The sequence below is a fragment of the Phialemonium atrogriseum genome (assembly GCF_030411735.1).
Source record: "Phialemonium atrogriseum strain 8032-3 unplaced genomic scaffold QBC33scaffold_23, whole genome shotgun sequence".
In the NCBI taxonomy this organism is placed as follows: Eukaryota; Fungi; Ascomycota; class Sordariomycetes; order Cephalothecales; family Cephalothecaceae; genus Phialemonium; species Phialemonium atrogriseum.
In genome coordinates, this window is record NW_026848160.1 from 451,055 (window position 1) to 477,970 (window position 26,916).

The window sequence follows — 26,916 nt, forward strand, 5'->3', positions numbered from 1 at the left end:
CAGCCAGCAAAGACCGAATAGGCCGGAATCAAACGGCCCCCACGGCTGTATTTCCCCGACAGGAGGTAAAAGGAGCCTGGTTCGGCCTAGGGGATGGAGAGAGAGGAGAGAGAAGGAAGGAAAAGGGAAAGGAATGGAAAACCCTACCTCTCCTCGTCGCATCTTCCAGTAGTGGGATGTCGACCGCGCCGGCCGGCAGGTGGACGTACCGCACGACGGATCCGCGGATGAAGACGTTCTTGACGGCGCTCTGTGCAAACCGAGGGGGGAAAGATGATGTCAGCAAGGCATTCCTGCCGCAAAGAGCTGGGAAGGAGAGGGAGGGATGTTGGTTGGGGCTGGGGTAGGGATTGAGATGGAGGGGGAGTCTCGTACCAGGTGGGGATAATTGAGATCGTCGACGACGCTGATGTCGTCGAGCTTGATGTTGAGGTACTGGTCGACGCTCTTGAGGGTGCCGCGGATCTGGATGTCGTTCTTGAGCTCGACCGTGACCTCGTGGTCGATGAGCGTCTTGAAGAAGCTATGGGTCGGGGACGGGTCAGTTTCATGGCAAGAGGCGCGGCCGCATTCAGACGACAAAAGTCCGTTTCGCTCCCCCCGGGCCAGGTGCTGGAGTTGACTCGATGCCTGATAGTCGCGCTTGCGATGGCAATGGCCTGGGTCTCCGCCCACACGACGCCCTGCCTGTGCCCCGGTCGATAAACCAGTGACCCAGCCTTCCGGCCATTGAGAACCACCAGACAGCGTGCTATCATCGTAGCCCTCGTTGCTCCGAGAATGTCGTCTCATCACGGCAACTCCCGTCGCAATGCCAACTGCCCCCCACAAATCGAGCCCATGACGAAGGAAACGGCGCGCAGAATTTTAGAACCCCGAGACGTACCTGAAGAACAGCATTTTGAAGGACTACCGACACGAAATTGATAAAGGAGTGACCGAGGTCCGTGGTATCATCCGCAATATTTAATTCGACTGGGATAGTGGTCGAATCACGAAGCGGTTCTGCCTTCCTGGTCGGGAGTCGCTGTCACGAGGCAGGTCACCACATAAAATGTTGATGCCTTAAATTTTAGGCGCTAACAGCTTTTGCGGTGTGACTCGGAGAGAAAGACGTCCACCACGACAGGGCCCAACAGAACGATCATTCCTCTGGTGTCAATCAACTTTATATACATGTCATCCAATAGCACCGCACCAGACACCTCCACACGTTTTCGAGGATTGAGTATCAAATCTGTGCGCTTCTTCCTGGCTGCTCATCTCACTTCGAAGGAGACAACCATCCGACATGCAAAGTCATAAGCCGTAAGTCATGAGGTGGTTTATTGCACTAAATACGGTAGGTAGGTAAGAGGTAGAGTAACGAGAATCATCTCCATTTGACTATCCGGCGACGGATTACCCATTGCGAGTCTATCATCATCCTTCCGTCCCATTCCAAATCCCAAGCAATAAAAAACCATAACGGTATGGAGCAGTGATGTAATGCCCCCGATTACCGAGAAACGAAGTCCGTCTTATCGCTGAAAACAAACAAACCCATCTTTTCCAACCCCACAAAGACAAGGTCATATCTGTTGTTGATTCTTTCGCATCTTTTCCTGCTCTCTTCTGCCAATCTGCAACGTGTGCTTCTGCTGTCAGAGGTAGGTAGCCAGACCCATTCCTACTTCGCCAAACCGCAAGAGAGAAAAAAAACAAAGAACGGTTGAAATAAAAAGGGGGAGGGGGGCTGGCCTGATAGTTGTTTACATCGGAATCGAGCAGACGCAAAAGCAACGCGGAAAATGATAAGAAAATAAACAGAACTAATAACCGGTATGATATTGGGGGTATCCTTCGTGTCGATTCATCCATGATGCACAGTCTTTCCTTTCCTGATCATATAGACAGAGGAGAAGTGTGCCCTCGCCTTAAAACCCAACGTCCCAGTCCAACAACGACCCGCTCGTCCATCCAGCCTGTCGGGGTCTTCCTCCGTCGCAATGTTGATGCATATTTGTCGTGAGGTAGAGAGTATCGACATAGGAAACAATGTGATAAGCCCTGGCTAAGCAAATCGAGCAAAGTGAGTGAAGAGTGGCATTCTCCAATGCCACCGTGGAAGAACGATATATTCTGCGCAAATCTAACTTCCGAGTAGAAGTTGACGTATGCACGAAATGTCCGACCTAAGCAGAGAGGTCCATGATGGTGGGCTTTAGTGGCCAGCCACAAGGAACCCCTCCTAACTTAAGCTTGTCCCAGCCACTCAGAAACAGACCAGTGCACAAGGTGTGAGGAGAATGCTGGGGTCGCCGAATCTTTGCTTTGTCGTAAATTCGTGTCGTTTATTGGACAAAGGAAATTGGGGTATCAGGTTGATGCAGCCTTCTCGTACGGTATATCGACCCTCTCACCCGTCGTCCTCCGCATCTTCCTCGTCATCCTCTTCCGGGCTTGACGTGTCAGTCTTCACCTTCTTGTTCGGTGCGTTTGAGGAACCCTCCGACTTCCGTTTGGTGCCGCCTGATGCCGTCTTGGAGCTAACTCCTTCCGTAGCTTCCTCTTTTGTGTCACCGGTCTGGACGCCCTTCTGTCGCTCAATCTGGGCAACCTCGTCGGCAGTCAAGAATCGACCTCCGGGGCCGCGTGGCCGGCGCATAGCGTGGTTGTGTCGCGACTCGTGGAGATAAGGCTTCCGGCCCTTAGACGTTAGCCGCAGCGCTTCCTCTAGCCGCTGTCGCGCCACCCTTCTTTTCAAGATGCGGTGAAACTGTTTGGCATTGACGTAGAGGGGCGATTCCTCAACCGCGCTAGTCTGCATCTCGGGAGATTGTGGGTGCGGCATCCCCTGAGAGGGTGGCATCGGGGGCGGCGCAACGGCGGGCCGGCCATGGCTCAGCATGGATTGCGGGTTCGGCACGCCGGGGCTGGCGACTTGGCTGAGGCGTCGCTGGGGTAGACTGTTCATCTGTTGTGGTGAGCGAGGGCCCCTAGCATCCTTCTTCGCATTCACGCCAGACATCCTCGGCGAGCCTTGGGTCAAGCTTGGATCTGAGGACATGTACTGGTAGCCTGAGCCAGACGCCGCTGCCGTCGCAGCCATGGCCGCTGCCTGGATCTGGGGCATGCCATAGTGCATGCTTTGTTGGGGTACGCCATATTGAGGTTGATACATGTTGTGGCCTTGACCTCCTGCGGACTGGTGTTGCTGTGAGGAAATGATTGGCGAGGTCTGGACGCCGTGTTGCGGGATGTGCGGGTTTGAGGGTGAGGTGATGTTATTGCCACCGGCCGAGCTGGGATATCCCGCCTGTATGTGAGGTTGCGAATGTGCCGCCTGTGGTTGTTGTTGATATTGCGCGTACTCCATCATGGTCGAGGCTACGATGACGAGAAATCGTCACGAATCGCGTCGAGCGCGTGGTTGGGAAGTCTGATCGCGCGGCTGCCGGGTAAAGCAGGGTCGCTGCTGGCGAACCACAAGTTGAGTGGGGTGTAATGGTTGATATCGATCGGCGTCGATGCGGGAAACAATTCGAAACCCACCAAATCTGAGCTTTCGGTACTGATAAAGACTCTGGACCTGGACCGGAGTTGGGCTCGGCGCGTTGGGACGAGTGTCGTCACTTTAGTTATCCGTGGGTTGGGCTGGATGTACACCCAATCTATTGGATATGCGTCGATGCGCTGGCAGAAGTCGCGTAGATGGCGAGGGAGCTGCGCAATTGGTCGCACCACAGCATATGCAAGCTGATGTAGTCGCGGGGCGAAAAAGTTGGGTGGCTCAGTCCCAGTGAGAGAGAGACGCGGGACGAGAGAAACCACGTGAGGGGGGGCTGCGGGGATACCCAGATGCTCTGGAAATAGGGCTACTATTTGGCCGAGTCCGAGGTACGGTAGACTACGGCTGCCGAGAGCGGGTACCTTTTTTTTCTGGCGAAACAGCTCGAGGAATGGCTTCCCGGAGAGTCTGCAGTTGATATTTATTCTGTGCTTTCAGATCTATCCATAGACATTAGCTTTGCATGGGGGAAACATGTAAGGCGCCTGGATGTTTTTGCGAGGGGGGCGGTGGGTGGTGGGAAGCTTCCTCATCAGCTCTTTTTCTTTGGTTCCCGCGCCTTGGAGCACCTGGTGATGTGTTGGCATGCATGACGGAACATGCACGAGCCAGGCCCACCCTGAACCAGCCAAGTGCCTAGGTGGGGTGGGTGGCTGCGCAAAGTGAGAGGAATTGAGCCGGGTCAAGCAAAGCTAGGCATCTCGAACCAACGTAGGCGGGCTGCTGCCCACAAGGCAAACGGGAAGGTAACTTCTAGGCAATCTTCCGTCGCGATGTCAAGGGCGCAGTAGGCTGCAATCTGAGGCGCGCGCCTCACCTGGTGCAGCTTGCAGAGGAAGCGGTCGCAGGATGCGGCACTTGCCTCCGGCGGGTAATCCGTCCCAACCTTACTGCTGACATGGCAGGGTAGGGAATGGTAAGGGAAGGGGGAGTAGCTTAGAAAGGTGTAGGTAGTGTGGTGCGAAAGAGTGATAGAGGGGGAGAGACCACTGCAACCGGGCAGCAAAGAGGGGTCAGGATAGCGCCGCTCGGCCTGGGTGGAGAGACGGAATAGCACGTTTGGACGGGCAAAAAAAAAAAAAAGCAACGAAAGTTGACGTACGCACCGTTCCACAACCCTCTTGCGGTCTATTCTCCCCGAAGGTTGCTCACCGACTGGGAAATGGTATATGGAAGTTCTCGATCTATTTGCAGGTTAGCACCGTGTCTTCCCGAGTTTTAGATAAACTAGGCGGTCTGGCTTAAGACAAAAAGCTAAGGACAAAGATGGATGTACATTCCAAGAATGGCAACCCAAACAAGGAAGGACGCACAGGGGGGAAGTTGGGAATGGATGACATGAACGAGGCCGAGCAGCAGTACAACAAATAAACCAACTGCTCGTTTCGGCGAAGGATGGTGTGCAGCAGCGGGAAGTCCGAAAAGGCGCCAAAAACGGGCCTAAGGCGCGGGAGGGAGGAGGGGGAAGAGGGGCAGGAATGTCGGAGGAGAAGGTAGACATTGCCAGTCAGATAGATATGGAGTGCTTACCCTAGGATGCTCCAGCGGATTGTCGCGATACTGCAGTGACAGAGAGTGGTCTGAATTGAACAGAGCCTTTGATTGAGCGCTGTCAAACGAGATGGGTTGATTGTTTTCCGCAGGCAGTTACTATCACGGGACTGCGTCTAGGGCCAATAATGAGGCTGATGGTGAAGGTGGCCGTGATGATAGGTTTCCGAACTCAAGATGGTTTCGATATGCCCTGCGTCGCGAGGATTGCGATTCCAGTGCTGATTTGCGGAGCGCAACGGCTTCTTGAAGAAAGTTTGCGCTCGGCCGGTGACTGGCTGAAAAATCTGGGCTGGGGGTGGAGGGGCGCCGGGGCTGGTTGCGTCGCTTAGTTGCAGTCGCAAGGGACCGTACTAGTGCCTTAGGTGAGCGGGCACTCTCTCCTGTCTTTGAACATGGAAATTTGTTCGAGTTCGGGGGTGTGGGCGCAGGAGAGGAAAAGGAAGGTGATTGGAAGACGGAGGGAAGGGGGGTAAAGGGAATAATTAAACCAGAAATAAGAATAAAAAAGTAAAGAGAGAGGGAGCAAGAGGCGCGTCCCGAAACTGCGGTGAACCTCCCGCCCCCCTCCGCCGCCCCCCAGAAAAGCCCTCAGTCGCGTTGTCCAAGTGGTGCTGCATCATCCCCTGCAGCTGAGACGCGAAGCCAGCTCGATCAAGGCAAAGGGAGCGCAGACAGAAACGTTAAAAGTCCATACCTAGTATGATTCCCTGATGGCGCGGATGGGCGCGATGCGCGGGCGCGTCTTTGTTTCGGTTTTGGACACCGGCGAACTGGCCACTCAGAAGCGTGCCCCCAGGAGAGCTTCGATTGCTTGGAGAGGTGGGCGTCTGGAACCTAGAATCGAGGCGGCGGATCGGATAAAAGTTTGAATAAGCGACTCGAATGGCGGCTCTCAAATGAATCAGAAAGGTCGACGCTGTCGGCTGTCCCTATTGGACTGAGATTTTGTTTGATTTTAGGATGAGGGTGGCCGTTGATTTGATGAATTTTTCCCACCCTCTGCGTTTTGACTCGACGTGCTGGCGACTGTGGACCAAGCGATTGGGTGGTTGATTGGTCGTGCGAGGAAGAGGAGAGACGAGGGAGAACGAAAGATGATTTGAGGGCGGACCAGACTCTTTTGTAACTTGTGACTGGCTGATTCAGCCACTAAGTGGGTCCGAGTCCGGGTTTGTGGTCGTTTATGGATAAGTAACCGCCCCCGGGTGGCTGGACCCGACGACAGTGCACAGCTCCCAACACGCGAAGGGCTTTGTCATCAGGTGACTGATCGGGTCTGGTCACTCTCTCTCTGTAGGCCAAAGCGCCACCAATGTGAAGAAAATACCTGAATTAATTGGGGGAAAAACGAAACAAAATATACGAGGAAGGGGGAGAGGGAGGCTGAAAAGGCGGTGATGCTTTTGAGGATAGGGCTGTCGCCACCACTACTGTAGCTGTTCGTTCGTCCGCTGTCGCGTTGTTGTGCTGTTGCGCCGTGGTGCGCCGTTGCGATGATCCGTCCTATAGCCTGACAACTGGTGCCAAATGTCAGGTGTCAAAATGCCAGATGGGGGCTGCAGCGAGGGAGAATAACGGCTGGTGATTTGCTGATGGCTGTGACCCAAGCGAAGGAATGGCGTACGGCGGAAGTATTCTTTCTGGCTTCCAAGGGCCCACACTTTTTGAACGGGGACACCCCAGGCATCAATTTGCGAATATGGTTATTATGACTTCAACAACCCGCTAGTTGGGCTTGACTGCCGCTCCCCGCAGCAGGGGATACGAAAGAAGAGGCGATAGTGGTAGCGATAGCGGTGACGACACGGGCGGTTTCCGAAGCTGAAAGGTGCAAAAACAAGACTTTCCCGATCGAGGATCGGCCTGCTTTCTTTCTCGGGATGTCGCTTTGGCTGGACCCAACCCCCTGCCTACTAAATTTAGACAGAGCGTCTCGCAACGTCGCATAAAACAAGACGATGACTGCAGATACAGCAAACGGCCACAATGCCGACACCGCCGTGCCCTGCCCTGGTGCGTCGTCGGGTGGGAGGGAGGCTGGGGCCCGAGTGAGATCGATACCTGCTTGGGTCAGCGTCACAACCTGATCCTGGTGCACGTGATGGAACAGCATTAAGTAATAACAGGGTTGGAATCCAAATGAGAACAGGTTCGGGTTAGCAGCACCCTCCGCTCCCTCACACGGGAGGCCATTATCAGTTAAGGTGACTCCCTGGAAATGCCAAGAAATAATTAGGCAGAGTTGGTCTTCGGGGAAGCAGGAGTAGCAAGCATCAGGATGTGAGGCAGGACAGTGCCAACTCATCAGCCCAAATGTCGGTGTGGAGAGATATGCTCGGGCTGAAGAGCCAGCCCAACCTGTGAGACAACTCCTGCATCCCCAGTTTTGGTTGTACCCGAAGAGCAACCCGCAGCCTCCGATCCATGTGGGGGATCCCCCCACCTGAGAAAAACAGAGAGAGAGCCCAGATCAGATGCCGGCTGCCTGCCCCGCTCCCCTCGTCTTTCTTCCAAAGTGGCGGAAACTGCACCTGGCCGCACGGAGAGAGACAGAAGCCGTAAGGAGCAAACAGAAACTTACTATATGGTCTTATTAATAATTCCTCAATAATCATCCAAGGTTTCGTGTTGTCTCTCGGGAATGGTACTTGGGGTTGGGCGAAATCGGGTACGTGGCTGGATGGTGGTGGCGCTGCATGAATTGAATTCCCGATTACGCACGAAATCAGGTGACGACAGAATGCATCATTGATGCGTTGTCAACCAGGCTTTGTGCGAACAACGGTTGAGGACTCTACAACTAAGAAGAGCAGGACTAGGAGGGGATGGATGGATTTGGCGGGTGCAGCAAACAGTGAAATAGTTGGATGAGAATGCCCCAAAATCAGCCTGACTTCCATTTTTTGACTGGTTGGAAAACCCCCCTGTTTCTGCATTTTCAAGGCAGCCCACTGGTCCTTTTACGGAGAATTTAGACGAATCTCGAGGGAAGGATGGGAGCTTGATCGGAAAGGAAAGCGTTAAATCCTGGCTGTCATCAATCACCTCATCTTCGTGTTGCCATCGTGACTTGTTCTCATTTCAGGCCTGCTGACAAAGGGCAATACTGGGGCTCGAGTGAGCACTCACTCCAATGGGCAGCTCTGTCACGGCGATCCCTGGCGGCACGCAGGTTAGCTTGCGGTACGGATCGAGCACCAGACCAGGGCTGCTCCGAACGTAGCCTTACCCCGGGCTCCATCACACCTGCAACGTGCAAACGGTCGAGACGCCGTGTGGGCGGCAAGCTCCAACCGGGGTCCATTTCCCCCCAAGTCATCACGAGCTACGAGTGGCTGAACTGTTGATCAGGCCTAGACAGTTTCCTAGTGTGAATCTGCGACGAGCTCGCCCCTGGCTGACCGAGATGCGCCAACAAATAGGATGCCAGAACTCGACATCTGCATTCCGATTCGGCGCCAAATCCTCGCCATGCCTTCCGCACCATTTCCCTCCCCCGTAACGCCTCCAACTTCTCTGCCGCTTGGCGCTGTTGAGGTTGGGTTCCCTTTTGGATGTTCTGTTTATCGGTTGGCTGGCGCTTCAGGGTCACCTGTGAGCTTGCCCCATATCCCGGGGGGGTCATATTCGATGGTGGCCACTTGCAGAATGTATGGGTAGCCGCGCGTCTTGAAGTTGCCGGTTTGTTCGGAGTAATTTGAAGCCCATTCATCAGCGAAACGCTGGGGTCTCCATCGGAGTTGGTCGCCGGCTCCCTTCGACTCATATCATTACCTCACTCTTTACCGGGGCAAGTCACATGGGAAGCGTTCGCCTGTCCAGATGATCTCCCCTCGATGACATTGGTCAGCGATTAGCCACGGCCGTACTCACGTTGCGCCGCATCTCGCAGCCTTGGGGAACGTATCACCTTCATCTCCGGAACCGAAATAGGTCGACACGAGGCCTTGTCGTTGACCAAGGCAGGCTTGAGCGTGTCTCCTCCCTACGGACCGACTGCCTCAGCCGCTCCAGAGCCGAGGACACCTCGATAGGCTAGCGGGGGAATCAAGCCTTCTAGAACTGCATCGGTTTGTTGACTCGGACATTACACTCGAGTAGATAGATACTCAGGCCAGGGTTATACGGTGGTGGCCAGCAAGGCTATCTTGGTTCTCCTGAGAAGCTGCGATACTTGTTCTCGTCTCTAGGTAGTCTGATGTGGGACCATTCAGCATGACATTTAATCTTAACATTGTATACGAAGTGGCTTTCAGTCTCCACGGCGCACCTGCGTCAGCCGTCGAGAAGCTTGTTCGTTCATCGGGAGCTTTCGGAACTCTCAAGTCTGCTCCCTTTCGAAAATAGACGTCGCCAAACCTTCCCTCCCTCACCTTCCATCCCGTCCAATCCTGCGTGATCTACCCTGACCGGGACAATACGACATCTCGTCGCCCTTTCGCGAGATTGACGCCTAGTCATACCGACTTGTCCAGCAACCTAGAAGCGGGTTGCACGAGTCAGGGGATGAAGCGCTGCCCGGTTTGACAACACTTTTCCGTGGAGCTTCATGATCGAATGCGCAAGACCATACGCATAGAAGGTCCGATGGGCCCCCATCTCGCTAGATCGCTCTATTTGCCATAGTGAATATCCTCCATGTTCCTCTGCCTTCATCTTGGCTAAAGCGTACAGTGTCGTCTGCTATTACGAGACTCCTTGACTCAGACGAAGATTACCCATGACGCCTCCCCAAAGTGCCACCCACACTCGAAGAAAGACCACGACTCTGTTGACGCAGTTTGCGGCTCCCATACTTCGCAAGAATGGAGATGATCGAGCCATCTTAGACCACAGGGAAGAGAGATCGGCCACGGCAGGTAGCTAGCTGGATGATGACGGGTAGGTGGAAAGGGGAGATTGAGGAGATAGCCCGTATCACCACTCAGGCACCGACCTACCTCGTGGACGACCGACAAGTGGCATCCCCCATATTTTCCCAAGCATCCCGCTAGTTGACTTGAATAAGATCCCTCTTCTCAATACATGCTCGACGATGCCTGCCATGACGAACAGGCACGCCCTGCTCGTCCCCTGGTCGCCGCACCTCAGTTATCGAGGTGCCCTGGCCATGGGCGAGTCCCTCTTGGGCTGTACTCTGTTTCCATCGATATATATTCCCCGATCCTGCTTCCTCCCAAAGTCCCTTCAACGAGCGGTATGCCGTGGGGGGTTTGTCATGGGATCCGCCTGAAGTTCGTCAAGAGAACGTATGTGGACCCGACTGGCGTTCTCTGCGTGGGGCCGTACACGTAACGATGCGGAAAAGGGCCGTCGATGCTGGGCCGTGATTGCGGTATTTGCCTCTCGTCAACTGTCGATGTGGGGATGTCGAGAACAGGGTGAGGAAAAAGGGGAGTGTGGACTTGAGTATCTCTAGAGTGGTCGCCCTCGTTTTACTGCTCCGGCGGGGCCGTGTCTGTGGCAAGGAAGAGAGTTAGCAAGGGCCATGCGTTTGCCTCGGCCGAGTGACATCGTTGGGATACTCGGAGGTGGAGAATGGGGACGGACGAACATATGGACGTACGTATTCACGACGTTACGAGGGGAAGTGGTATTTCGATAGTCTTTGGCTCTATGCTTCTCCAGGTCAGATACCATATACTTTTGAAGTGAGCAGCCTCTCGTCTTCTCATCATCACCCAAAGCGGGTGACGAGCCTTGCGAACATCCCGCTGGGTCCAGATTCAGGGGTTCTCTGAATGGTAGGTACTCCGTGGAGCCGGGTGCGAAGAGATGATCTTCCAACTTCACTTATATCGATAGAGGCGCGATGACCCGGTAGGATTATCCTCCCTTCCTCCCTCGATGGTCTTAGACATCCGTCCAAGGGTGATGAATATATAACTCCGCACGAGATAGTCAAGCAAACACAGGCATGGGAATATTTGGTTAAAGCAGGTAGATAGACAATGATATGTCACAGAGTGAAACGGTAAAAAAGAAGAGCTCCACTAGCTAGATGGCTATTTACCTGGTAGGGCTCAAAAAAAGAAAAAAGGAAGAAAAAAAATGGGAGTGGTTGTAAGAATCGAATGCCTGCCTTCAGGCGAGACCCAGAGGTGGCTGTCGTAGGTGCGTCGGTCAGCATCGCATCCGACCATTACACCACTCCCTGTTGTTATTGTACCAAGTCACTTAATTGATTTATCAACCCTTGTTCTGGGGCAACCGGCAAGGGGCATGGCAACACTTCAGGTTCAACTCAGAAGTGAATCAGTTGCATATGTCTCCCCCGTGGCGTTGGGATGGATCGTTTGCGGACCCTTGGATAACCTCTTCTCGATATGGACTACTAACCAAGCTTGGCGCCCCTTTTCCCAGGCGGAGGGGATGTTGGTGCTGACACTTTAGTCACTTGCATATAAGACATGGCATGAATTGGGCGAAGCCCATGTCCCTCACCATCGCCCACAGCCCTCTCTACATTCATGGCGCGAGGAATATGCCCATGCCACGTGTGACGACTGAGGATTGCAGCCATCAGGATTCGGTATATACAGTTGGTTCGTCCTCTAAGCCTATTGTCCTCCTAGGTCCTCCCTGTGTGACCTCGCTTGCCACCCCGGCGTTCCTTCCAGGATGCTGCTCTCATGGCTTCAGGTCCTTGTGGTATAGCGCCAGAGAGAAGGAGGCGAGAGGGCGCATGGGGTCTACAGGGTTGGGATCCTTCGGGAGGGATGGGCGACCATGGTGTGGTAATCCTCCAGAATCCAACCGGCCTCACCAGAGACCATGGCGTCAGGGGAACCTCCTCGGAACCCCCTCGGCCATTTCAAGCTGAGAGACAGGGAGAACATTTCTGGCACTTTGTCAGATCACCAGAAAGCATTGGGCCATGTTCATATCATTATCGTCAAGCATATAGAGTCATCATATCCCAAAAACTGTGGAAACCAGAGTAGCACATATCCGGCTGCGGCGTGGGAGTGAATCCGGCCCATCTTCTGCACTGGTTCGAGATGGCCCCCTTCCCCCGTGCATCATAGCGTTGGCGTGATGGGTAACGTGGCTGAGCATTCGGGCGGTATTGCCGTAATGTGGATACTTGCGCATCTCTCGATGTATCGGGGCATTCCCAACGAGCATGGCGGCGGCACAGTTCCATGGCGAGACTGGGTTGGGATGTTGTTCGTCACCGGGATAAGTGATCACAGGCGCCTCTGATCCGAATACAATCCTCCATGCGCATGCCAATAGCGGCTAGACGGTCAAGAGAGACTGTCATTGGGAGGTTAGGACGGTTGTTGTGTTAGCCTTGAACAACCCCCGGGCGACGACGATTGTTGGGCAAACAGGGAGGGCGGAGGGACCAGCCTCTCCCGCGATGTCGCAACACCAACACCTCAGCCCGCCAATGACTGAAGTGCATATTTCCCGGGATTTGGACGTGTCTTGCGATGGCCAAACACAGAGCCTGTAAGGTGGGTGATCTTTGTCGGGCGATAAAAGAAGCCTAGATCCCCAGCCGGCATCCCAACCTCCACGGCATAAATATTGTGACGCTGAGATTGTCCAATGACCCGGGAGTACGGCGCAGCAGAAAGTTATTGGCGCTAAGCCGTGCCTCATGGACAGCTTCAAAACGGAACAGATGGAGCACAGGACACCCTGGACTGACCCCCATTCTCCAGTTAAGACAGGGTAGCTAGTTGCATTAACAGTCGATGATGCCGAACGCATCTGCTATCAATAGCCTCCCTTCCACCTTGACAATGCCTGGCGGTTCGCAGGAGATGGCCGGTCAACGATGTAGGGGGCATGATGCGAGTCATCCCGAGATAGCACGGGTATTTGCAGCAGCAATAGCTCGTGTCGCAACTTCACCTCCAGGGCCAGCGTGTCCGCCTCCATGATAGGTACTGGTTCGTCAGACAGCGCTTAAAACCTAACTTGTCAGATCGGGCGGCTGCAAAACAGCTGGACCCGGTTCTCCGGAGCAAACCATGTGCGCCGAGGAGCTTGAGGAGCTTGGGGAGCTTCTGGAAGCCGCCCCCCCGGCCCCCCCCCCCCGCTTCAGAGTGACGTAGGAGGGTGGGAAGCAAGTCGAGGCGAGGAAGGACATCTGCACAGTGATTCGATCCTGGGAAAAATGTACAGACGGTCTTTCCATGGTCCCCACGAGGGCCGGCGCAAACAGGCGCGCGCTCTTGTTATATCGATTCCAGGGCAGGGGAGGAGGCTGGTTTCCCGGAGGACCAGTGGCTGCCCTATGATCCTCTTGCGCTAAGCGCACAAGGTCTGCACCTAATTGGAGCCTAAAACTCTAAAGCAATGTTTTGACCAACGAGAAGGATGATGAGTGGTTCATCTTGAACCGCGCGCTGCAACAAGTTGGCAGGCATTGGCAGGCATTGGCCTTGACGAATAGCTGCCCAAGCAGGCGCCGAATTGCTGGATTGGACCTACAACTGGAGAGCCACTTGGCTTGGTCGGTCTGGAGATGATTGAGGCAAGTAGACAAATATACACAGAACCGCGCGCTCAATGAAGCAGCCAGTGTGTGGCTGTGCGAGTGGGAGAGAAGACGACTTCCAATATCCAATATCTCGAGAGATACTGGCAGAGATGCGCACACACACTCGCCTGCCCAGACGCTACTGAGAGTGTTGACCGGCGCCTACCCAAGACGGGGAAGGGCGACAGGGAGGATCTGCCGGCACATATATGATTGTTGCCATCCCCCGCAAGAACAGGACCAACAGCCTGCTTGTTCCACTTGGATACGACCACAATCATTGCTCTCTGAGTCTGGGCGAAAGCGACACGAGAGCGACTGCATACCTCATACCGGCTGAGCCGTCTTCATCCTTATTTTTAGCCCACACATTCCTCGTCCTCGTCGTCCTCCTAGGCCCCAACTCGAGTTTCTCTCTCGCGGTCATCCAATATCCCCCCACCGTTGCCAATCACCTCGGGCATATTCCCAGCATCTCGGAAGGTGAAACAAGTCGCACAAGCGGAACGAGCGAGTATTGAGACATCTGGCATCTCCCTGGTTGGAGAGGCTTGGCATATTCTCGTCAAGCAACAGAACGTTGAAGTCGCGGTCTCGTGGTAAGCAGCAGCCCTCCCTCCAATCAGCGAATGCTGTTGCTAAGAATATCGCGCGCTTCCAGAGTTACATCGACCACGACCAATCAGCAGCGAACTTTAATTTGGGCAAATTAGCCCCCAGTCAGGCTCACCCCTGTTCCCAAGTAAGTACCCTTTCAAGATACCTCCTAAGCGCTGAGCCCAGTCACTTTCTCCCGCAAAGCTCTTACATCACATCTTGTGCATACGCACATACGTACCTCCATACCTACCTGCCTGCCCACTATCCCAGCCCCCGCCACGTCCAGCGATCAATTTGATCCATTGATCCAGTGATCCCAATGGCGAAGGAGCGGCGAAGCTGGAGGAAGGGCCTTGGTTTTACTCGGGCGGAGCTGCAAGTGCTTCCACACTAAAGCACCTTGAGCACACACCACCCGCTTCTCTCCATCTATCTGCCTGCCACTCGAACCGCCGCCTTAAGCCATCCCTGCTTATGATCTCTTGTCTTGTTGGGGTTCTCCTTGCCCTCCCTCGCCGCCGTCTCTCCCTCTTCTCTTCTGCCGTCCACTCCAGAGCGCCCGCGCTCTACTCCCCTCCCTCCACGTGTAATTCCTGCTTTGTTATTTTCCTGCTGCTTACCATAGGCGCCTGGTAGCCCGCGCTAGACACATCCGATCCCGCGCACTGGTCGACTACCTGGTCAACTTCCCTGGCCAAGCCACGAGGGTCGTGAACCAACGCCCGAACAATAAACAACTAGCACTGGCTGCTATTTGCCCAACTAGGAACTACCGTCACAAGCCTTGAAAGCCCCCGGTCCCATTGCTTCGGGATCTTAGTGCTCACTCACGCAACCTCCCCTGCCAACCCCGTGGGAGCTGTGCTCTCCATCCGCTGCACACCTTCTAATATAACCTTTTCTCGCCCTCCATCCTTCCTGCACACTTCTCCCCCCACCTTCTCAGCTGCCGACTTCCCGCTTGCTTCTCATCCATTTCAGGCAAGCTGCTCCTGTCAGTTGCAGCTCGCAGCCCTCGAGTCATTAGCTTGACTCGACATCTCAGCTTCTCTTCCTGTAACCAACACCACCGCCCGCCATGCCTTTGGTCAAGCCCACACTGGCGCTGTCGACGCCAGTCTCGGCAAACTTCCCTCGCGATGCTTCCCGTAATGGTCCCTACGAGATCCCCTCGGCCGTTTCGGTCCAGACACCTCTCTCGGCAAGGTCTATGTTGAGAGATCCTCTCCCTTCGGCTGGACTTCCCTCAGCAGGCCTGGCCTCGGCAGGGTATGCCTTCTCGCCAACGGGCCCGCTGAGCGCGCGGGTCAAGACCGAGGAGAAGACACCCATCACCCCGCCTCTGGCCTACCTAGATTTTCTCCGCTCCATGACACTGAGCTCGCCGCCTCTGTCGGCAAAGGCGCCTCTGAACCGGACATCTACCCACGGCTCGACTGCCTCCAATAGCAGCACTAGCACCATCAACTCAGCAGCTTCGGAACAAGAGAAGGGCGAGAGCGTACCGTCCACGGCCGCCTCAGAGGGGACCGACTACAGCTGCAAGTGCGACCATGCGCTCAAGTCGCCAAAGGTCGCTCCCATCAACACTGCCGAAGCTGGCAGCTCTGGCACCGGTCTAAAACACCCGCTGTCTGCGCCAGCTATTGGGCCCACCTTCCCTAGCCTTAGCATACCTCCCTCGCCAGCCACCCGCAACAAGGGCGGCAACGTGGCCTCGCCCAAAACACCATGGAGCTCCCGCTCGGTCCGCTCCCCCTTTGACTGGGAGGCGGCCTTGAAGGCCCGCCGACACGCCGAGGGTTCCAGGCCCGCCGCCAGCTCCCCCAAAATCAGCGCCCCTAGGATGGCTAGTACCCCCACGGCCGGCGCACCCGGGGGTGGCTCGAAGCGCGAGGCGAGGACGAGCGTACGGCACATCCGCGAGGTCATGACCCGGACGATCAAGTACACTCCGCGGGTTGGGCCCGTGCCCAAGGGAAAGCGGAGGAAGGTCGACCATGAGACCGCGATCGAGACGTGAGACTCGGGAGGCTCTCGGAGAATGGAGCCCGGAAACAATTGTACCCACTACAACCCACCTACGATACAACTGCGCCATACATGCACCTTTTTTCCTTTGTCACACGCCGATCTCCAACTCCCCGATCTCTGAACCCCCCATGCGACGTTTAAAGGGGAGAGAAGTCCCAGACGTCAGTCACACCCCGGGCACACGAGGAAATGCTCTACGGAAGGGCCATTGTAAAGAGGAGGGTTATCCCAGAGGGAAGACGGCATTATTCATGGAGTTCGGCGCGTTGCTGGCGGCGTCACCTGGACATGGCTTTTTATTTTTTGGTTATCTTTTTTTTTTTTTTTTTTGATACCATCGGGGTAAACAATGTGCAGATCTCCAGGGACGGGATAGGGGAGAAGGAAAATGGCATCGGCGAGGCTATTTGCTACTACTAGGTACACAGCATAGGAAAGCGTCAATCACAAACACGAAAGTAATCTCGAACCTGGCCGTCGTCCCTCGCGGGCCGCTCTCGTTCTTCTTGACTCCCGTGTTTGTTTGTTTGTTTATTTATTCAGATCTGCACTTGCATGATGTATGTATGTCTGGCCCATCCAGGCGGCCGCGAGGCGCGCACACGCGTTGATTGTCATGGCCTCGAGATCGGAGAATGCAGAGAACGGCGGCCACGATAGAAGCCAAGGCAACCAAGATCTGGACCTCTGGCTCACGTCAGGCTACAGGCCAGGCCATCTAACCTAATGCTTCATCATACCTGTTGTAATGCAAGTATGTATCCGTACTGTGCATACATACCACAAGCTCCCTCCCCAGCTCACATCCTCCCGCAGGCGGCCAGGGAATGGAAAAAAAAAAAAAAAAAGGGAATACCCCTTAAAGCAGCGAACCAATGACCACATCCCTCTTCCGCCCCTGCCCCACCTACACCACTTCCATCCTAGCGCAATCCGCCCGCATGGCTCACGGCGACCGCCTCCCGCCGAGGGCGTCGCTGATTGGCCATTCTCGGGGGAGGCCACACCCGTAAGCGCCGTGGTTTGATTTCTGGTTGCCCGCCTAGGTGCCGCCTGTTTCGTTCCATTGGTCGGTGGTTTGGGGCGGGGGGAGGCGAAGGGTTGCTGTCGGTTGCAGTTGGCTCGTCTCTTGCAGGGTGGGGAGGAACTTCTGCGGGGGGCGGATGATTGGTTGGCTGTGGTGGTGAGGATGGTTAAGCGCCCGGAGGTGCAGGTGGTTGTCATCTTCTTTGAGGGAGGGAGGATTCAGTGCGCATGGAACCTTTTGGTCGAGGACTTGATGAGGTGGAGGGGAGAGAGAGACAAACTCGATGGAGATCGAGGCAGGCAGGCAGGTCTGAGAAGTGGCCCGGCAAGACCCCTTCGAACTCGAAGGGGCGTCGGCGACAAGATGGGAAATAATATTGGGTGTATAAAAAGGTACCCTCGCCCATCTCCCTGCCAGCATGCATCCCTCATCACTTTCCTCTCGGACCTCCTCTGCCTCGAGCCGTTGAATGGAACCGGTCCCCATCCCCTCCGCTGCTGGCTTATTTACGCACCGGGTCCTACTGGCAGGAGTCCGCTGCAAGCTGCGAGACCATCACCTAGGCTATTCGGAACCTGCGAAGGTAACAGCCAGCCATCCCGTGTCTCTTGAAATCATCTGCATGGCAGCTACCGAGGTCTCACCAGGAAGGAATATGGGGAAATAACCTGAAAGTCAGGCTTCTTTTCTTCTTCTAGGTACTGTACTTATTACAGTACCTGCTTGAGCTCTACTCCCATGCCAGCCCGGCCGTCTGTCAACATGGACCATACCCATGACCTGTAAAAATGAAATGAACCGGTGCCTCTCGAGTTGATGGGTGACTGGTGACTGGTGGGAGATGTATAATTCTCCGAAAGAACGCACCCGACTGGGTGGTCTGCCAGGGATTGCCGGCCTTGTTCGCGGAGATTTGCGCCGTGACGTTGGATGGGTAATTAGCCCTCAAATGGGTTGAACCGCAAAAGCGAGGTTGTTGAGCAAAGTATTTTGCCCACTCCAAACACTGCTGCTTGCTGGGGTGCCGTGTCCCAAGGAAGACAAAAACGTCCCAAACACCGAATGCTGAAACATCGTGGATCTGAGCACTGCTCCCTCTCCTCTGGGGCTGCAGATGACCAGGGTGGTCTCAGACTGGGAGGTTGAGAGAAACCCCCTGCAGGCGCCGGAGTCGTTTCGAAACAGCTTCCCCAGGGTACGGGGATCTTCTATATTTAGGCCTATGCATGCGTATACTATTCAGAGTATCAACGTCATAACATTCGGTCCAAAAGGGGGTTCGTAACCGATGCTTTGCCGTAGAATTGACAAGATTCCATCCATCCCATTCACGGCCCTCTCGGCATCAATCAACGACCCTGACCTCTTTCGCCACGGCATTGCACAGAGCGACCCGAACACCCGCCCCAGTGAGCACATGTATCCATAGCCGCTGCGAATCGCTCAACCGATCATTGGCGCTCTTGACCTCCACGAACATGACCTCCCCCTTCCCGCATCCGGCACCATCTCCCGTCCCGCTTCTATTTCCGTCCTCGTCCTCGCCTCCCACCTCGACATCCCGCCCCCCCTCCTCCTCCTCCCCAGTCCGCCACAGCACCAGGTCAGGCACCCCGCCGCCCCTGACCCCGTACTCCTGCGCCATGACCCTACACACAGTGGCCAAGGCGCCCGGGTCGAAGCAGCGAACCAGCTCGGCCAGATCCTCGGCCGCAAAGTCCCAGCTCAGGCCCGCGACGCAGGTCGCGCGCGGCCTCTCGCGCGCGTCCGTGGCCCGCAGGACGGCCTCGGCGCCGCCGTTGGCGATCTCCACGAGGCGGCGGTTGATCTCGCCGGCGCGGGCGGCGAAGAAGGCGTCGGTGTGCAGGTCCAGCGGGCACGTCTGGTACGCCGTCTGGAACACGTTGGGCACGTACAGGAACAGCACGTCGTATAGGAGGAGCGCGAACAGCGTGCGTAGGATGCCCCCCTCGCTGTGGTACCCCTTCCACCCCTGGCCGCGGTACCACGACAGGCACATCTCCTCCACCGAGACCTCCCCGCCGGCCCCGTCGCCCGGCTCCTCGTCCAGCCAGATCGTCTTGGTGCTCGGCCCGCCCGCCGCCCCGGGCCTGGGCCTGTTCGTGTCGCCATCGTCGTCGTACGAGCGGCGCCGAAGCTGCACGCCCGACACGGTGTGCTCCTCGGGCCGCCGCAGCCGGACGTGGCCAAAGTCGTGCTGCAGGCGCCGGGGGATGCGGAGCCGGCGCTCGAGCCGGACGAGCCGCCTCTGCAGGTCGTGGTGGTGCACGAGGTGGCAGTCGCGGTCCTCGAGCGCCGCCTCGCACGTGGCGGCCGCCGCGCGGCGCCAGCGCCTCATGCGCAGTTCTGGGTCGTCACGGTCGCCGTCGCCGGCTCCGCCCGCCGCCGCCGCCTCCCACATGTAGTGTTCCTCCAGCAGGGCCTTGCGCTGGTACCAGTGGCCGCGGCGGGCCGGGTGGAAGAGGCGCTGGGCGAGGAGCTCGGCGAGCAGGGCGTGCTCCTTGGCGTGCTCGTGCAGGCGGCCGTGGGCGTGGGCCGCCTTGTGCGCGATGCGGGTGTAGGCATGGCCCGGGTTGAAGCGTCGTAAGTAGCCCCCTTCGCCGGACTCGTAGACCCTGTCCTCCTTGCGCTGTTCCTCCTTGAGCACTTCTCTCCACCTTGTGGAGATGCTGTCGAACACGTCGATGACCCGCCGGAACCCCTCTTCTCCCGGGGGCCCGTTGGATTCGAGGACCTTGTCGACCTCGGACTCCTTCCTCATCGAGTGCTCAAACTCGAGCAGATGGGCCCGGGAGGTGAAGATGTTGCACGACCTGCTCACGATATAATCTGGGAAGTTTCTCCGTGACATCTTGGCCAGGATGATGGTCGTCAGGGATTTCTCCGTCCATTGGGTTGACCTGTAGAAAACGAGATGAACCCGCTCGAAGAGTCTGAAGACTGGCTCCGAGATTCTGATCAGGGGTCCTGTGATTTCCATGATTTTGACGAAAAAGTGTGTGTTGCGATTGGAGTCTCGGTGGTCCGATACATTGCCAGTCCTGAGCTTCGGAGAGTCTTGGGCTTCTGGAGACCCATTGGTATCTTGCCGTCGTAGTCCGAATGCCATCAATCCAGTCTGTTGAGAGCTCATGCGACATAATGCCTTAGTTATGTCCGCTTTGTTCTTGCCTTGGACTTTTGCTTCCTTGGCTAAGCTCTTTAGCTCCTCAAGGCCCAGTAATGAGACGGCCTCCTCTATAGTTCTGATGGAGTTTTCAGAATCATCAGCAAAAGTAAAACTGTCACCAAGAGACCATTCCTGTACAGCGTGGAGAGGCCCGTCTTCTGGACTAGAATCTTCAGAGTCCGAGTTGGGCAGGACACGAGTTTCCAGCAAGCTGCGGATAGCTAGGTCAATGTCTGAGATGTCGCTAGAATATCCGAGGCGCCCAATTCGGTGCCATGACGCAGTCTTCCTCAGGAAGAGACGAACGTATCTACCAGCCCCAGTCAGCGAGAGGCCGGCCGGGCCACAGAAACTGGCATACTTACAAGTATTGAGCTTCGTAGTTTAGTGCCCTCCATTGACTGAAAATTGCCCTCTCCTTTGCATCAAATAAATGGGCTTCATCCTTCAGGACAGTGTCTAGGGCGAGGTTGAATGCGTCCACGTAGATGGAGCTTTTCCCTTTGACCCATTCCCGCTTTTCAATCCTCGTGGCAGTCTCATCTTCCAGACTGGATCCTGTTAATTGAGAAGCTCTCAGAGCCTCATACTCATCGATGGCATCCCTATCGGTCTTGATAGATGGTAATGCGCTCTCAATGGGCGTCTCTTGCTCGAGGATAAACACATCATCTGTGACTTGCTCAGAGTCTGAGGCATGAAGCGACCGATATTCCCGAGATTCGCCTTCGTCATCAAAGAATTGGGAGTCTGTGGACTCTGCCTCTTCAAATCTGGGTCTTTTCAGGGGCGGTTCGACGCCTGGACGCCTGCCAGACTTGGACGATGCAGTGGCGAGGGGCTCTCGCCGCGGAGCAGAATGTGATCTCTGAATGAAGCGATCCATATCTCAAAGGAGTGAGAGGACGTCAGACATCATGAGAGGGGCAGATATGATTCACTCTCAAGATTGCACATGGTAACACGCGTAAATGGACAGAAACTGGAAACTGGTAAGAATCGAGGCACGTCGAAACGCGTGGTCACGCGTTTTGGTGGGGCCATTTAAAGGTTCCCTCCCATGTTACAGCCTTTCTGTATGATCCTTTCCATATGGATTGAAACTGCCATTGCGTAGCCCAAATGTCTGAACAACCAGAGAAACTGCCTCCTGTGGCAGAGGAGACGCCAAATGCTGCACCGGATATTAGTTCCACTGCCGAGGCTCTCAGGGTAGCCCAGGAGGATGGCACACCAGCGTCAGCACCAGCACCTCCGGCGGCGGCAGATGGTGTTCAGATGCCGGGCTCTAAGGATGTCCAGATGACAGACGCATCGTCAGACCAAGCTACAGTATGCCTCTCGCGTTTGACACATGGTTGTATGGGCAATTGGCTAGCCTACCCATGCGCAGGCCTTGCCATATTCACTCCAAGATAGAGGAGTATTCCCCTTCAACCGACCAAACAACTTACCGTAGGACAATCACGCTGACAACTCCCTCACCACCAACCAGCTCCCACCCACACAAGTACCGACCGAAACCGCACCCGCTGGACCACCACCCGCAACCGCCGCCCCCTCCACAGCCCCACCACCGCCAGGAACACCAGCAGCAGCAGCAGCAGCCACACCCCAACAACAGCAACAGCAGCCACCACCCCCAAGCGCAGCCTCCCCCCTCCCAGCCCGCACCAGCACGCCGATGCGCAACGGCGAGGGAGTCGGCGGTGGGGCGGCCTCGCGATCGGCCTCGGCGCACCCGGACCAGGGCAGCGGCGGACCCGCGATGCCGGCGATGCCCGCCGAGGCGGCGGCGCACGGGGCGCCGGTGCGGCAGTACATCAATGGCAAGATCACGGGGGTGTTGCTGGAGGGTATGAAGATTGTTGCGAAGGAGCAGTGAGTTTGTTTCTTATTTCTTCTATCCTCTTCTCAACCCTAATCGAACGTTTCTTTACGTTTGGAACTGGAGGGGTTCGTGTGTGATTCTGCAGTCGCTTCACTCCTCACTCACTGTGCGATCGAGGGCGCCTGGGGCTCGTGTGTGAAAGATAAAAGCAACGTGAGCTTGATGCTGACTATGACGTTTACGACAGGCCGAAAGACCCATTGCGCGTGTTGGGGGAGTTCCTCCTTCAACGTTCTAAGGAGATCGAGGGGACTGGTTCGTCTTGACTACGGGGTATTTGGCAGGGCTATTATCGAGGATACATGGTTATGGGAGAGAGTTGGCCGAAATAGGTAGGGACGGAATGGGAAAAGCGACTTCCAGCATGAGTTTTATAGCAAGAGGCGCCGAGGTGCTTGTCACGGAATATTGATCTGTGGAGATACCACTATCACGATAGCAGTCAAAGGATTCTCATCACTGGTCGATTGATACTCTTTAAGACCATTTTATGTCCCGGTTTCCTCCCCTGGAACTACCTCCCCCCGCGCATCGCAGTGCTTCTAGAATGCAGAATTTTCATTTCCACTCCCAAAACTCCCATGGCCGCGCAGAGATCCTAACCCTTGGGCCACGCAAAGAGTAACATTCACCACGAAACGACCCTCCTCGCCGGCGCGCCGCTTCGACATTTAGGCAACGATCGTGCTGGCGGTCGCCGACTCGTACTTCCAGGTGGGGGGGAGGACGCCGACCTTCTTGTAGTAGCGGGCAAGACGGTGGATGCGCGACTCGACGAGAATGAGACGGAACTTGGCGTCCTTGTCCTTGCGGTTGCGCTCGAGGTGCTTGCGGACGGCGACGGCCTTGGGGGATATGTTGTCAGTTGAAGAACCCTAACCCCGGCATCCCAGAAAGCATGTTCGATTTGGTCAGTTTCCATACCTTCTTGATAAGCATGTAGAGGTCCTCAGCGATCTCCGGTGCAAGGCCTGATACATCTCTCCGTCAGTCATTGACCAAGCAGAGGCATTGAACAATCTCTTTCTTGTGCCGCGCAATGGTGTCCCAAAGCGTTGAGGCAAAACCCGGCCACAGCGAGGTGATGTTGGGGTATGTTGTAGGATTTGTCGTCTCGTCGATTGGAAGGGGATCGTTCAAACCATACCATTGCCCTTGAGGATTCGCAGAATCTTGTTACCTGTTATGGAGCTCAACGTCAGTCTCATATCCTTGACCTGGTCTGGACGGCCTCAAGCCAGGTGCCCAACACCCGGAGTAGACAGGAGGCCGGGAGAAACAACATACCAGTGACGACCTTCACTTGCGCAATGCCGTGCGAGTCACGCAGGACGACACCGATCTGGGAGGGGCTCGCGCCCTTCTTGGCGAGCTTGCAGATCTGGTCGACGACCTGCTCGGGGGTGGTCTTGAGCCATGTGGGAGGGGTGCGCGAGTAGGGGATCGACGAGGACGAAATGCCCTTTCCGTTGCTGTGAAGACGACCCATGGTGACGGCTGTTCGGTGTTCTCGACGAGATGGATCGGAAATAAAAGGTTGAAGGGGTGAGAGAGGTTGTCGCGAACTTATTTTTTCCTTTTCGAGACCCGCCTAGGGGAGTTTCGCTGTGGGTTTGGGGGAATTTCCTCGGTTAATTAGGGTCAGTCGTTGATTGGTTGGGTGCATTCAAGTCACATGAGGAAAAGTCTGACCTCGCCCATATAGCCTTTGCTTATATCTCTCTTAAATTTCCTTCCCTCCAAGCTCAACTTTTCTTCTGCCCTCCAAGTCGAATACCTTCCACTTTGGATAGACACTCGCATGCTTGCGAGGAGATGATGACCTCCAAATACTAACCAGCCATGAATCTATCTCTAGACTTCCTTTAATTGGTGAGTAGCCCCTTCATAACCATCCCTTATGACCCCTTCCAGCTCCCCAAAATGATGATTCCAACCTTACTATTCTGGTACCTCTTATGTTAGAGTGCTATTGCGCTCAATGAATGAACTAGACATCTGACTAGCTATTCCCCAAACACATTTCAGCCGGCCACTTTCTGTCGAGACCACCAGCTAACTGAGGGCCGCAGTTTACAGATCCCAGAAACCGTCCGGTTACCGCCGATTGCATAGCGAAATGGGTAGCATATTTTCAACATTGGACTAGAAGCATATTTTTGTGGCCTCTGGGAAGTCTGGTCGCAATTGTGTGGACTCGTAGTCGAGCTGCTTCAGTTTCAAGGTCATATAGCACAGAGCATATCGCGTTTTCACCCCAGTAGCTGCTGAACGCCCAAATCCATATGGAATACTGTACATCATGATGCCCGGAGACGTTTGTGCTAGAACCCGCCTGATCCCAAGCGAAGCCGGCAGACGAATACCTTGGGTTGCTCCCCGAATCTTCTACGACACCACCATACTACCCTGACACCATACCATCCTAGACTGAATGCCTCTATCTACCATGCGCTGACATCGAAGTTCTCCTATTTGAAGGCGTGGGTGGTTAGCATCGGTTGTATAGTAGGCAATGATGGAAAGAAAGGATGGATTAGCTTACCTCGGGGAAGTAGGTTGTCACGACTGTCCGATCCGCAAACTTCCGTCCGGCCAGGGCTTCCAAGGCCTTCTTGGCAGTCTCGGGCGTGTCGAACTTGACAAAGATCTTGCCTACACCTGCCGACTGCCTACTCCCACCCACAGGTCTCGGAATCTTGAGGTCGACGACGATGCCGAACTTGGAACACTCCTCCATGACATCCTCTCGGATTTCTTAAAAAAGAGGTTAGAAAAATGGACGCCTTAGGTACCTAGCAGGGAATGATGGCTTACCTTCGTAGTCGTCATTGTCCATGAGCTCGTCAGGAGTAACCATGTTGAGCAGCTGCAGAACCCTCCCAACCTCTGGATCTGTAGACGTGGTCCCGGCAAGCATGGACATGGCGTTAACGCCCATCTCGCCAGAAACCTGGGTGATGCCGATGCTGGCCTTCCGGACTCTCAGTCTCCTGTCTCCGAGCTCCATTCCGTTGAGGCCCTGGAGGGCGACTTCGGTGGCAGCACCGTCGACGTATTCGCAGAAGGCGATACCCTGAATAATATTAGCTAATCTTTCTTTCCCTGTTTCCTAATTTTAGGGGACGTGAAAAATGCTTACTCTCGATTCCTCGGTGCCACTATCTTTGACGAGAATGAAGGCCTTGAGCTCGCCGAAACTGACCAACAGTTCGGTGACTTGCTCGTCAGACAGGTACGGGGGGATGTTCATCACGCTGATCTTGTTTGGAGTGTCGACCACGATATTCGAGATCACACCTGGCTCATAGGGCACCTCGGCGACAGCCGGCACAATATAGTCCTTAGGCCGCTTGATAATGAGGCCCTCGGGAGCGCCTCCGTTTTCGTGGGCATTGGCATCGGCTGCCTCCATCGTCGTGCCGTCCAGCGCGTACGCTACAGTAGCATCAGCGCTAGTTCTGAACTCGAGCATGGCGAACTTGTGGTCGGGCGAGACCTGGCACAGGACGCAAGGGTCGGCGCTGTCGACGACGTTCAGGCCATTGAGCTGCAGGTTGAAGAAGCCCTGGACATCCTCCTCAGTGACGGTGGGGGGGATATTCGAGACGATTAGACGCTTCGACTGGCGTGAATTTGTCGGCTTGAGCGCAGAACTATTGACGGCTCCGCCAGGCTGGTTCATGAACGCCTGAAGCTTCGTGGGGTCCATGGCCTGCTGCCGTGGGGCGCCAGGCAGAGGGAACATGCCCGACAACTTGGCCTGCTCGGCCGTAACATTCTCATAGCCTGGCGGCTTGATATCCCACTGAGTCAGGCGGCGCTTCCGCTCCAGGATGGGGGTGACGTCGGTAAGGTCTGGGGTGGGCTCGCGCTTCTTCGGCGGGGGGGATGCGCTCCGTTTGCGGTCGCGCTCATGCTCCCTATTGTGGACGTCTCGGCGGCCGCCTCCTCTGCGGTCCTCGAACAGATCCCGGCCAGGCCGTCGGTCCATCCGGTCGTCGTCGTCTCGGCGAGCGTCGCGTCTGCCAGCGCCCCGATCGCGATCCCATTCCCTGTCTGGCGCACGCCGGTCTCTCCCGCCGCCGCCACCAGAGTAGCGGTCCTCGCGTTCGCGCTCCTGGTGCCGGCGACTCGAAGAGTAGGAATCGACCTCGCCATCATCGCGATGCCCACGTCCGCCTCCGCCTCCGCCTCCGCCTCCACCTCGATAGCCTGGAGACCTGGATCGCCTGCGGCCGCCGCCACGGTCTCCACGGTCTCGTCGGTCATCGCGTTCGCCCCTATCACCGCGGTCACGGCGCTGCATCCTTGTTGGCATTATGTTTCTCTCTCTTGGAGTAATTGGAGTAAGGAGTAAACGTAGTAAGAACGAACCTGGTAATCTCTGGACGAGCCGTGCCGGCCAGCGTCTATCAGATTTAGGGTTAGTTCTCGAAGAACATCCGAAAGAAGATGGCTCTCATATGCCGTTGGAACAACTCACCGCGAGAAGAGTAGCTATCGCCGTTCATAGTCACTGAGAATAGGAATGCTGTAGTCGAGTCTCAATGGAAGGTACGCCACTGAAGAG

General features: G+C 55.6%; 7 protein-coding genes across 7 annotated transcripts; 2 read left to right on the plus strand and 5 right to left on the minus strand.

Annotated features, from left to right (window-relative positions):
- Positions 1-28: 28 nt before the first annotated feature.
- On the minus strand, positions 29-792 carry QBC33DRAFT_457139 (uncharacterized protein; the record flags this gene model as incomplete). The annotated part of the gene is made up of 2 exons (XM_060424845.1): positions 29-250; positions 376-792. The coding sequence occupies 2 exons, from the start codon at positions 790-792 to the stop codon at positions 29-31; spliced, it is 639 nt and encodes a 212-aa protein (XP_060280906.1).
- A 1,606-nt stretch (positions 793-2,398) lies between these two features.
- Positions 2,399-3,361, minus strand: QBC33DRAFT_517623 (transcriptional activator HAP2; the record flags this gene model as incomplete). Its single annotated transcript, XM_060426197.1, has 1 exon — positions 2,399-3,361. One exon carries the CDS (start codon positions 3,359-3,361, stop codon positions 2,399-2,401), a length of 963 nt encoding a protein of 320 aa, XP_060280907.1.
- An 11,618-nt stretch (positions 3,362-14,979) lies between these two features.
- Positions 14,980-16,324, plus strand: QBC33DRAFT_194423 (uncharacterized protein). The gene has a single exon (XM_060422538.1). The coding sequence runs from the start codon at positions 15,280-15,282 to the stop codon at positions 16,222-16,224; it is 945 nt and encodes a 314-aa protein (XP_060280908.1). The 5' UTR covers positions 14,980-15,279; the 3' UTR covers positions 16,225-16,324.
- A 2,253-nt stretch (positions 16,325-18,577) lies between these two features.
- On the minus strand, positions 18,578-21,434 carry QBC33DRAFT_594819 (VRR-NUC domain-containing protein). The gene is made up of 2 exons (XM_060431797.1): positions 20,818-21,434; positions 18,578-20,762 (listed from the first exon to the last, which is right to left on the minus strand). Exons 1-2 carry the CDS (start codon positions 21,336-21,338, stop codon positions 18,608-18,610), a joined length of 2,676 nt encoding a protein of 891 aa, XP_060280909.1. The 5' UTR covers positions 21,339-21,434; the 3' UTR covers positions 18,578-18,607.
- A 759-nt stretch (positions 21,435-22,193) lies between these two features.
- Positions 22,194-22,842, plus strand: QBC33DRAFT_546896 (uncharacterized protein). The gene is made up of 2 exons (XM_060428692.1): positions 22,194-22,333; positions 22,531-22,842. Exons 1-2 carry the CDS (start codon positions 22,221-22,223, stop codon positions 22,607-22,609), a joined length of 192 nt encoding a protein of 63 aa, XP_060280910.1. The 5' UTR covers positions 22,194-22,220; the 3' UTR covers positions 22,610-22,842.
- Positions 22,734-23,926, minus strand: QBC33DRAFT_546900 (ribosomal S13/S15 N-terminal domain-containing protein). Its single transcript, XM_060428693.1, has 4 exons — positions 23,631-23,926; positions 23,491-23,523; positions 23,268-23,314; positions 22,734-23,188 (listed from the first exon to the last, which is right to left on the minus strand). The coding sequence occupies exons 1-4, from the start codon at positions 23,830-23,832 to the stop codon at positions 23,015-23,017; spliced, it is 456 nt and encodes a 151-aa protein (XP_060280911.1). The 5' UTR covers positions 23,833-23,926; the 3' UTR covers positions 22,734-23,014.
- Positions 23,927-24,499: 573 nt separating this feature from the next.
- QBC33DRAFT_546906 (uncharacterized protein) lies at positions 24,500-26,902 on the minus strand. The gene is made up of 6 exons (XM_060428694.1): positions 26,830-26,902; positions 26,721-26,755; positions 25,486-26,646; positions 25,161-25,419; positions 24,889-25,100; positions 24,500-24,814 (listed from the first exon to the last, which is right to left on the minus strand). The coding sequence occupies exons 1-6, from the start codon at positions 26,855-26,857 to the stop codon at positions 24,788-24,790; spliced, it is 1,722 nt and encodes a 573-aa protein (XP_060280912.1). The 5' UTR covers positions 26,858-26,902; the 3' UTR covers positions 24,500-24,787.
- Positions 26,903-26,916: the final 14 nt, after the last annotated feature.